The sequence below is a fragment of the Saimiri boliviensis genome, chromosome 3 (genome assembly GCF_048565385.1).
Source record: "Saimiri boliviensis isolate mSaiBol1 chromosome 3, mSaiBol1.pri, whole genome shotgun sequence".
NCBI lineage: Eukaryota > Metazoa > Chordata > Mammalia > Primates > Cebidae > Saimiri > Saimiri boliviensis.
Genome location: NC_133451.1, coordinates 128,309,623 through 128,322,276, shown reverse-complemented (window position 1 = coordinate 128,322,276; position 12,654 = coordinate 128,309,623). Strand labels below are relative to the sequence as shown.

General features: G+C 33.7%; 1 protein-coding gene across 5 annotated transcripts in view; it reads right to left on the bottom strand.

The window, feature by feature from the left end:
- Positions 1-12,654, bottom strand: part of FSTL5 (follistatin like 5) — a 790,158-nt gene that overhangs the window by 151,931 nt on the left and 625,573 nt on the right. For all 5 annotated transcript variants that reach the window (XM_074396781.1, XM_039479107.2, XM_039479105.2 and 2 more), the window contains 2 exons: positions 11,971-12,132; positions 7,226-7,360 (listed from right to left, as the gene is read on the bottom strand). In XM_074396781.1, coding sequence (XP_074252882.1) covers positions 7,226-7,360; positions 11,971-12,132 — 297 coding nt within the window. The remainder of the gene's footprint in view (positions 1-7,225; positions 7,361-11,970; positions 12,133-12,654) is intronic.

The window sequence follows — 12,654 nt, the reverse complement described above, 5'->3', positions numbered from 1 at the left end:
TAAATCCTCCCTGCATATCACTCCATTAAATCTTAGTTATGAAAACCTATTCCTAATGTAACTGTAGAGTATATTATTTTGAAGCACATATTTTTTTTTGTAGTTCAATTTCTCACATGAGAAAATTTCCAGTGATATTTGTTGACAAAGTTAGACACTGTAAATCAAAGTTTCCCACTTCAAAGATTAGGGTAGAAGCAAAACACAAACTCCTTAGCCATATGATGCTTTGCATGAATTGTTCTCTCAATAGTATCATATTTCTGGCAAGAGTAGTGTAGGAAAAAAATGTGATTAATACTACTATGAGCTCTCTATTATGAAGAAAATAGCTGGATGATTACTGTTTCCAAACAAAGTAAGTATTTGTTATGTTGTTTACCCCCAGAGTTACAAATCTTTCCCCATTTTTATTACTGTTTACATAGGATTCAATACCATTTTTCTCTGCATCTTTCAAAAACAGAAGAAAAGTGCATTATAGAATGTTTCTCAAAATATAATACAAATATAAATTGACTCAATGTAAAGGGAGACTAAAGTGTAGCTTCTGCTTTGTGACAAAAGTGAACTCTGGAAAAAGATTTTGACTTTTTAAAAAAGTATCTTAATATGTATGCTGAATAACAGAATGCATATTCCAAACAGTGGAGGCCATTTTTTAAATTTGAAGAGAGGTAATATTTCATAGTTGAATGCATAACAATGAATGCCCCTACATACCCATATACTCGTATCTACCTATAGCTATGTTATCAACATCTATATGCATCATTAGAAAACTGATTTCTAGCAATTATTAGGTTTTCTAGGCTTTTGAGAAACAGATTTTTGTCAGTGTTTTTAGCAAGCAATTAGAAATTATTTTTATAAAACAAACATGAGTCAGAGGAAGACATACTTTATGTCTCACACATATGTATAAGTGCTTTATACATGATATCTAAACAGAAATCTCTTGGTGTATTGGTTTTTATTTCATATTGAAGATAAGAAAACTAAAGCTCAGACAGGTCACGTAGTAGCCCCAAATAGAAGAGGTATCATGTGATTCCAACCATTCCATTGGCATGTATTCCAATACATTCCATTTTGCAAAATACATATCTTCTGTTACAACAGTCTGCTTTTTCATTTAAATATTGTATTCTACCAAAATAAAATCATATTTTGTCACTACTAACAACAATCTCTGAAATTATTTTGGTTTATTTATATAAATTAATAATTTCTTAATATGTGCAAATAAGAAGAGTATATTTAATACTGATGGGTCTGTAATTGGTTCCTTTGGCAGTTTTGAAAATATATTTCCAGACGCATAATAATAGTGGAGGACTTCAACCTGCCACTGACAGCATTAGACAGATCATTGCAACGGAAAACTGACAAAAGAAATTATGGACTTAAAATTGACAGCTAACCAATGAGACCTAATAAACAGCTATGGAATACTCCACTGAGTAACCCCAGAATATACATTCTTCTCTTTTGCACATAGATTGACCACATGCTTGGTCATATACAGTCTTGATAAATTCAAAAAAGAATAAAAATAATATCAAGCACTCTCTCAAACCACATTACAATGAAAATAGAAGTCAATACCAAGAAGATTTCTCAAAACAACACAAATACAAGCCGTTAAACAACTTGCTTCTGAATAACTCTTGAGTGAATAAAATCAAGGCACAAATAAATAGAATCTTGGAAATTAATGAAAACAGAGACACGATTTAAAATTTTTGGGATGCAGGTTAAGTAGTGTTAAGAGAAAAGTTTAGAGTGCTAAACATCTGCATCAAGAGGTTAAATAGACCTCAAATTAGCAATCTGACATCAGACTTAGAGGAACCAGAAAAAACAAAAACAAAAACAAAAACGAGGGCAAACCACTTCCAAAGCTATTAGAAGAAAATAACTAGAATCAGAGAAGAACTGGGCAAAACAGGGAACTAATCTTTTGTATGGAACTAAAAGCCCATACAAAAGATTAATGAAAGCAAGAGTTTGTTTTTTTGGAAGAATAAAAATGTTTGACCACTAGCTAGATTAACCAAAAAAAAAAGGAGGCGGGGGAGAAGATCCAAATGATTTGATTGCAATGACCAATGACAAAGATGACATTACAAATGATCCCTCAGAAATACAAAAGATCCCCTGAGACCATTATGAACACTTCTATGCACACGAATCAGAAAATCGAGACGGAATGTATAAATTCCTGGAAACACGTAACACTTCAAGATTGAACAAGAAGGAAAGTGAAAACCTGTGCAGACCAGTAAGTCTGGAAATTGAGTAAGTAAGTAATAAAAAATGTACTGACCAATTAAGATCTCTATGAATTCCAGGGTAATTAAATATGTAAAAAATAAAAAAAAAATTAAAAAAAAAATGTACTAACCAAAAAGAGCCCCAGACCAGAAGGATGAACAGCCTAATTCTACCAGACATACAAAAAAGTGCTGATACCAATTCTACTGAAAGCAATCAAAACAATTGAGGAAGAGAGCCTTCTCTTTAACTTATTCTTTGAAGCCAGTATCATCCTGATACCTAAATCTGGCAGAAACACAACAACAACAAATAAAACTTCAGTATAATATCCCCGATGAACACAGATACAGAAATCCTCAATAAAGTACTAGCAAACTGAGTCCAGTGGCAGGCACATAAAGGTTAATTCATCATGATCAAATATGCTTTATTCCTAAATTCAAGGGTGGTTCACCATATAAATGAATTAAAAACAAAGACCAATAGAGGTAGGAAAAGCCTTTGATAAATTCCAATATTCATTAATATTTTTGTTGGTAAAACCTCAACAGAATAGGCATCAAAGGAACATAACTCAAAATAATTAGAACCACCTATGACAAACCCACAGCCAATGTCATACTGAATGAGCAAAAGCTGGAAGCATTTCTCTTGAGAACTGGAACAAGATAAGAATGCTCACTCTCACTACTACTCCTATTCAACATAGTACTGGAAGTCCTACTCAGAGCAATTAGGCAAGAGAAAGAAATAGAAAGCGTCCAAATAGGAAAGGGAAAAGTCATAGTATCTCTCTTCTCTGGGAATATGGTCCTATACATAAAAAACCCTAATGACTCTGCAAAAAGTCTCATGGAACTGACAAATTCAGTAAAGTTTCGGGATACAAAATCAATGTACAAAAACCAGCAACATTTGCTTTTTTTGATTAGTATACTTTAAGTTCTGGAGTAAACATGCAGATCTTGCAGGATTGTTACATAGGTATACACATGCATGGTGGTTTGCTGCCTCCATCCCCCTCCGTCACCTACATTAGGTATTTCTCCTAATGTCATCCCTCCCCAACCTCCCTACCCCCTGCTATCGCTCCCATAGGTCCCTACCCCCACAACAGACCCCAGTGTGTGATGTTCTCCTCCCTGTGTCCATGTGTTCTCATTGTTCAACAACCACTTATGAGTGAGAACATGCAAAACCCAGCAACATTTTTATATACCTATACCATTCTAGTTGAGAAGCAAATTGAAAACACAGTTCCATTTATAATAGCTAAAATTATATATAATATCTAGGAATTATTTAACCAATGATGTGAAAGATCTCTACAAGTATAACTGCAAAACACTGACAAAAGAAATCAGAGGTGACACAAATGAATGGAAAAGTGTCTTATGCTCATGCACTGGAAGAATCAATCTTATCAAAACGGCCACACTATATAAAGCAATTTATAGATTAAAAGATGTCCCTACCAAAATGCCAATGTCATATCTTGCTATATTAGAAAAATCTACTTTCAAATTAATTTGGAGCCGAAAGAGAGCACAAGTAGCCAATACGATCCTAAGCAAAAAGAACAAAGCCATGGGCATCACATTACCGGACTTCATACTATACTACAGGGCTACAGTATCCAAAACAGCATTGTATTGATATAAAAACAAACATAGAGCAATGGAATGAAATATACACCCCAGAAATAAATCCATACACTTACAGCCATCTTATCTTTGACAAAACAGACAAAAACAAGCAACAGGGATAAGACTGCCTTTTCAATAAATGGTCCTGGGATAACTGGCTAGCCACATGCAGAAGAATGAAACTACTAAGACCTCTTACTATACACACAAATTAACTCAAGATAGGTTAAAGATTTTCATCTAAGACCTTAAATTATAAACATCCTAAAAGTAAAGGTAGGAAATACCCTTCTCAACATTGGCTTTGGCAGAGAATTTATGGCTCAGTCCCCAAATGCAATCACAACAAAAACAATAATTGACAAAAGTACCTAATTAAACTAAAAAGCTTCTGTATAGCAAAAGAAATTACCAACAAAGTAAACCGTGTACAAAATGGGAGAAAATATATGTAAAGTATGCATGCAATAAAAGTCTAATATCCAGAATCTATGAGGTACTTAAATCAACAAGCCAAAAACAAATAATCCAATTTAAAAAATGGGCAAGGCGTAAGTATAGACATTTCTCGAAAGAAGCCATACAAATAGTCAGCAAACATGAAAAATGCTCCACATCACTAATCATCAGAGAAATGCAAATCAAAACTGCCATGAGATAGCATCTCGCATCAGTCGGAATGGCTACTATTAAAAAGTTAAAAAAATAGTAGATCTTGGCAAGGCTATGGAGAAAAGAGAATGCTTATATCCTGTTGGTGAGAGGGCAAACTTGTTCAGACACTGTGAAAAGTAGTTTGGAGATTTCTCAAAGAACTTTACATAGACATACCATTTGACCCAGCAGTCCCATTTCTGAGTTTATATCCAAAGGAAAATAAATCATTCCACTGAAAAGACATTTGCACTTGCATGTTTGTTGCAGCACCATTTACTATAGCAAAGATGCAGAATCAATCTAGTTACCTATCAATGGTGGGCTGGGTAAAGAAAATGTGGTACGTACACATCATGGAATACTATGCAGCCATAAAGAAGAATGAAATCCTATCCTTTGCAACAACATGAATGAAGCTGGAGGCCATTATCCTAAGTGAATTAATGTAAGAAGAGAAAACCAAAAACCACATGTTCTCACTTACAAGTAGGAGCTAAACATTGAATACACATAGGCATAAAGATGGGAAAATAGACACTGGGGACTCCTAAAGAAGCAAGGTCTGGAAGGAGGCATGGGCTGAAAGACAACATGTTGGATACTGTGCTCACTACCTGGATGATGTGATCATTTGCACCCCAAACCTCAGCATCAAGCAATATAACTATGTAACAAACCTGGACATGTCTTCTTTATAATAAAATTTGGAATTATTGAAAAAATAAAATTAAAAAATAAAGAAAATATCTAGCACTCCAAAATGCAAATGTGCCATGTATAACTAGTATTGGTCTCTTTCCCTGAAATTACTAGAAAAGAACCCAGATCCACAATCCTTAAGACAGGGGTTACAAAAGGCAGTGATTTTCACTAATGTGACACCCATGTGATTTTGGTTTTCTTTTGTTACACAGGATTCTAGCATTTAACTATTAGGAAGTATCCCAAGAGAAACTGTCTTCTATCAAGTAGATATTATTACTTTTGCAGTTTGTATCTTTCTGGAGTTACTAATATTCTACTTGGTTTACTTACTTAGCATTGTCCTGATTTTAATCATACGCATTATTATTTTTTACATGGGCACTTTTACTTCAACAAGATTGAAAATTTAATCCTGTTAAATCTTCCCCTTAAATTTTCCTAGAATTTACACACTAAAAGGTTGTATGATTTACAGATTAAAGAAGCTTTGGCTAGGTGTTTTACTGTTGTAATGAGGGAAATATACTAAAAGGTACATGACAAACATTGAAAGAAAGTAAGTAAATAGAGTTGATATTAAAATTTGTTTTATAAACATCATCATAAGGGCAAAGAAAACAAATATTTTTAATTACTTGTCACCTAAAATTAATTTTTAACAGAAAGTGAACTACAAATTAGTGCTGGCTGTATTACATAAAGGGAATAGAGTAAAGGAATTACGGTAGATCTTATGGTAATCTTATGGATTAAATCCAGCTTTTTTTTTTTTTTTCTGTTTTCTACCTAAGGACTTTTTTTTTTTTTTAACATTTCTTTGTACTGATGGTTGCCCTAACCAGATAAAATGAAGATAATACTATGTTAGTAGTTGGAACCCAGGTATGGTCCTCCTTTCTCAGTGGATCCTCTCATGTCAATATGCACTCAATGACTTAAGCAGGAATGGGAAGACTCCTGCCTGAGTAAATGCTTTAACCTTGTTCAAACACTGGATTCAGAGAAATGGGCCTGTCAAATTAGAGGGTCCAAGAATATCAGACTCTTGCAAAACATATATTAATGGCAGCGTAACAGGTCATACTGAAGAGCAGAGAGTAAAGGAAATAGTCATTTCACAAACACCCAGACACTATCCCCAAACAGCCACACTGTGGCATGTGTGGAGCAAGGGAAGATAAAGCCTATTTGTTTGCTTACAGAGAATGTACTTGATAAGTGCTATGATGGTAGTTTGAGATCCAAACAATCCAGCTATCATGAAAAGTAATCCATCCTCAGCATCCCCACCCTTTCTGTATCCCTTTTGCCAAGTAATTAATAAAATACAAGAGAACAAGACATTTTGGGCATAACTTCAGGAGACCAGCAGGCAACATGAACCATGATGATGACAAAGGATGTTTAGTACTAACCCACGGTCAGCAACAGTGTACTTTTGTGTCAGGGGCAGTGAGTGCCTTGGAGTGGCAGTTACCACTGAACCTTCTGTAGAGAAGGATGCTGTACAGATCTTAATCCAGTGGCTGCAATGTAACTGACAGGAAAAGAAATACAGTAATTTATTCCACCTATAAGATACACCTTGGATACATCTGGGGGCTTTGAATTCCCCACAGTTAATTGAGGAGAGGGATTTTGCCAGAGATATAAATTCCTCCAAGAGCAAATGGGAAGACAGGACCTGAAACACCATATGTACACTTGCAAAAAACATAAAATCTAGTGTTGTAATCAAAATTTCCCAACTTTTTTTTTTCATCTTTGAATCTGCTTTGAGTATTTCAAGATTTCTATTCTTCCTACATATAAAATCTATTTGTTATAATGCATTGTGCAATTCATAGTTTTCTGGTGCCTTTACTTTTTTTAAAAAAAGCTGTAAAAATGTATGTTGAGTATGGTGGGTGCATGATGGGGGGCAGTTCAATACATACGGGTCTTTCTAGCAGAGTCTTCCACAAAAAGAGAAGAGATATCTTCATCCACTCCTGCTTCATTCTTTGCGATACAAGTGTATGCTCCAGTGTCTTCATAGCGCACGTTGCTTATGTGAACCTCACTGCCATTTGCTGAAAAAAGAAGGGAAATGCAACTTGTAAACTACACTTTGAGTTTTGGCACAGTGCTTTCTGATTAAACAAACAGTTCTCTTGACTTGTCCTAATTAAACCGTTTTCCTTCTTACTTCCATACTTTGAAGGCCTGCCAAATGATTCCAGAAGCCTTCAAGTGTTCATAAATCGTGCTCTCATTCTGTAATAGAGAGCCCAATACTCTATATTGAATGCATATTTTATGTTTTGTACCATTCCCTATATTCTACATTGAATATGAGGTATTTCATAATGTAAGCATAATTTCATTTATGTATTTACTTAAAATATTCAGAACTTACATGCCCCTAAGCTTTATAGAAATCTGATAATAGCAATGTGATTAATTTGCAGGTAAATATATATGAAAGATGTTTTCATAATTAATTGAGCAATATTATGCGGGTTTACTATTGCCATTCATCAAGCTTTATCTTTTATTTTTTTGAGACGAAGTCTGGCTCCATCTCCCAGCCTGGTGTGCACTGCAACCACCGCCTCCCATGCTCAAGCATTTCTCCTGCCTCAGCCTCCTGAGTAGCTAGGACTACAGGCACATGCCACCACAGTTGACTAATTTATTTTGTATTTCAGTACAGACAGCATTTCACCATGTTGTCCAGGCTGGTCGAGAACTCCTGACCTCAAGCAATCAGCCTGCCTCAGCCTCCCAAAGTGCTAGAATTACAGGCATGAGCCAACATGCCTGACCCAATCCAGCTTATTGAGTTCTTATTGTATATCTGTTATTATTAGGTAAAGAGGACGGAAAGGTAATCACACATGACTTCTATTCAAAAGTTTCAGTCTCTTGTCAGAACTATATGTAATATAAGCATGGAAAATATAGAAGTTGATATAGAATGTATAAACAAAGAGTTAAGGGTGTGATTAATCCAAGTTTTACATCTTCGTGAGATAATTTTTAAGCTAGGATTCTCCAATGTGAAAAATAGGGGTATAATCAACCATTTACTATATATTGGCAAGATTCTAGGATCTTTCACATATATTATCACTCAATATCTCAGATAATACTTATTAGGTGAGGAATCAGGGAGTATAGAAAGAAATTGAGCATGTCATTTGACTGTAAATGTAAAAGCTGAACTCGACCTATCTTGCTCTAAAGCTGAGTATTTAGTATAGTCATTTGTTTAAGTTTCTCTTTCTTTTCTTTTTCTTTGTTTTCCTTCTATTTCCTTTCTCCGTGGATGTGTGTGTGCATGCCTGTGTATGCTGTGTGAGTGTTTGTGTGCATATTCGTGTCTGTGTGATCCACGTTGTTTAGTCACAAAAACCACACATGCAGTAGAATGGGACATGACTATCTGCAACAGGTAAAAGACAACGTAATCAGTGTGGTTGTTTGTGGAAAAAAGGGTAGAAAGCCAATGAGAAAACAGCTTGGTTGCCATTGCTAGGAACCATTAGCTCTCAGGGGATGTGGGATATGGAGAGGTAGTTGATGTGAATGTTTTAGAGAGAATAACTTGAACTTCTTTCTTGATTTGCAAATGCATACTACACACCCTTATTCCCCTCATCACTCGTCGAGAGTCGCTACTCCAAAAAAGAGGTTGGCAGGTTTTCATTTTGTTGCAAAAGGCCAGGTGTAAATAATTTAGGCTTTGTGGGTCACATAGTTTCTGTGGCAACTACTCATCTCTGCCTTAGCAGCATTAAAGCAGTCACACAATAAGTGAGTGCCACTGTATTCTAAAAACTAACCACCAACCAAAACAAAAGCAAAAACAAACAAAAAATACCTTTACTTACAAAAACAGACAGCTATTTAGATATGGTCTATGAGTCTTAGTTTACAGGAACCTACTCTAAAAGATAGGTAGTAAACAACGTATTTAGATTTGCTTCACCTTCTTATTTTGCATAAAATATGGCCTCCTCCAAAATCATACTATTTTTTCAGGATCCACACACCTAACAGTCTAAATTCTCTAGGCTTTGTTTCAAAGCACCAAATAAACTTTTTCTTTCTGTAAATATTGTCTGCTAACATTTTTACATGTTCTCCTAACCAATATGTCCCATTGTCTTTCCTTCCCTTCTTTTGTAATCTAGTATTCTTAGATGTTACCACTCTATTGCCAGAACTACCAATCCCTTTGTCTATTTACCATCCTGACACATCTGCCTTACTAACCTCTAGAACTAGAATAAGCTAACCTATCTCTGCACCTGGTGTACTTGAAGCTAGGTCTTTGTGAGTTATGAGACTATTGCATAAGCAAGTTTATGATTTTCAAGTTCACAGTTTTCAATTCCTAGGACATTCAAAACTACTTGCTATTCATTTCACTTGACCTTTACAGTTAGATGCCTTTCATATCCGCCTCTACTTTTACTTCAAATCTTTATATACTTTGTTTGATGTTTCCCATCATAATACTGACTTGACTCTCAGCAAGTGATCTTGATCTTTCAATCGTGAGGTAAATAGAAGTGATCAGAAAGTGACCTCGAAACTTCCTGTTTGTAGTTTCACCTGGATTTACTTCTCACAGGAAATTTTCTGTTTCTTTCCAAGGCAAATCTCCCTTATTTCTTATTGATTTCTATGACTCTTCCCGCATCCTTCATTCTTCTCATTCCTCCCTACTGCTATTTTCTCAAGATTGATAAATTATCCAAGAAGAAATAACTCCATTAGTCCTAAGCCTCCCGATCAGAAGCTGCTGCCTTATTTTTTTTTTTTTTTCTCCTTTCAAAATCTGGCCAAAGAAGATTTGTGTATTCCTTGTCTCCTTTTCATTTCTAAACCCACTGAAAACTGCTTGTTACCAATACTGTTTTTCTAAATGTCATAAGAACAAGCTGATCACCTGAAGTAAACACTTATCAATAACTTTTGCAATAACAATAAACTTTCTATGCATTTGCCATTGTCAAACTAATTTTAACTTGCTCTTTTTCCATACTAGTCTCCTGCCTCTTGATGAATTTTAGTCTCTATTACTTTCTTCCCTTGCCTGTTAATTTGTGCTTTTGGAAGGCACAAATATTTTATTAACAGGTAAGGGAAGAAAATAATAGAAAGAGACTAAACTTTCTTTCTTTCACTCTCTAATTAATATATTATCCCAACCATTGTCATACACATTAAATTAGTTCCTGGACTTTGACTTCACACACAAACACCAAAGGAGCCTCTGATGAGTAAGTAGATAATTAAGTAGTTATTAAACCACATGGAGTTTTATACCCCACGTACCTAGATTGATCTCTTCAGTTAGCCTCCCTTCCTTCCTTATATTTTTTGCAATATTCTCTCAAAACTTTAACTATTTTTTCCTGTCTTAAAAATTAACAGTAATTTCTTTGCAAGCACCTTCTCTTTTTAAATGTTGAGTCTGGAGTGTTACAACTTCAAAAATTTGTTGTCATGTATATACCTGAAAGCAAAAATCCTATACACTTTTATAATATGGTTTACTGCTATTAAATGAGCAAGAGACAAAATCAGAAGCTATTTAGACTTTTGTTCATTTCATTTATGTTAATTAGACAGAATTTTTCTTCTCAGATTAAAGACCTCTTGATGTAATCAGTAGATACATGTGTAAATGTGTCTGAGCTACATAAACACATTAGTGATTTCCATGATTAAAGTTTTTAAAGTTTAAGGACACTTTGACAGACATGTCTCTATTGACTTCAAAATAAGTAAAAGTTTTAAAAAGTTGTATTTAAAAATGTATAATGATTAAATATATCCACTATTAAAGCAGAATAATAAACTCTATGTAATAAAGTGATAAAATATATTTGTGTTTAATAGTATAAATTTAAAAAATTTAAAGTCACAAAATAAGAAATGTAATTTTCTGCAGAAGATACTCCAGTAAAACGAGTGTTGTGTGCTACCCCTAACAATGAAAAAAAGATTTTTGCTTTTTTTTTCTGATAGTATAATCAATATGTTATTTGTAATTGCTTTTGGACTATTCAAATTATTTGACCTTACAAATCTTGTCCAGTTTTATTTTCCACATATTTGGGAATGTTTTTATCTATTATAATGTATTTGTGTCTACACATTAGAATATGTAAAATATTTTATATACTAGACTGTAATACAAACTTTAAAAAATGTAAATGGAAAACATGTAACTTTCTGATATTTTTTTCTTTCATTTACAAAATATGCTAAAAAATTCACTAAAAAATTCTGTATTAAAATCCTCTATAATACATATTTAATATATTATTAAAATATTTTTAAAGTAACTTCGGAAATGAATTTCTATGAAGATATCTAATTATTCTGTTCAGCATAACTGCTATAATTCACAGGACAAGTATTTTAAAGATACATAATTTAATAATTTTACCTATCACCAAAATAATGACATCATTCATCATTATGACAGACTATTATTAAAAACATTAAAATGTTAAAAGACTCTTTCTCATATAATTTCTTAGATATAAGCATTTTTTTCATACTTGTGACATTCTGTTGCCACCAACACTCATTTTTCTCTTTTTTTCCAAATAACGTTATAAATTTTAGTATAAATCTTCAACATGGTCATTTAAGAGAAATAAATGCAAGTAAAAAGCACCTTGAAGCGTGAGTTGTTTTGACAGCTTTGGTGTAATATCAATTCCATTCTTCAACCAGCCAAGCTGAGGGTTTGGAATGCCCTCTGCATGGCACCTAAGACTCGCAGTTACCCCAGGCTCTCTAGCCTGGCTCTCTGGATATACCCGGATGACTGGAGGAACTAAGGGAAGAAATGAAAGAGAAAGTGAATTAGTGATTCATATTTTGTATTTAATTTTCCAAAAGAAACAAAATTGCAATAAGAGAAATAATAAATCATGTATTTTAATGATGCTATACAATTCTACATAGTTTCCAAATAACATTACACACTGAAATATACCAGTGTTACCTGGACAAAAACTATTTTGGGATTTTGCTAGGGAAAATATAAGACAAGCTTGGAATATGTTGTTTCAGAAACTACGGAAGTCCTCAAAGAATGATGAGACATACTAGACATACTAAAAGAATTTAGAAACCAGTTTAAAGATACTCTAATTTGCTAAAGATGGTACAATTTGTGCACTGAAATAATTAGTAATTACAAGAGAGTATAAAGAATTAAATGAAAACATAAATTCGGTTATATAAATAAATAAATGAATATATAATGGAAGGAAAATGTCTTTTTATTATTACAGCATGTTGGGAATTTAATAATTCCATTTACAATAGTATCAAAAAATTAGGTATAAAGTTC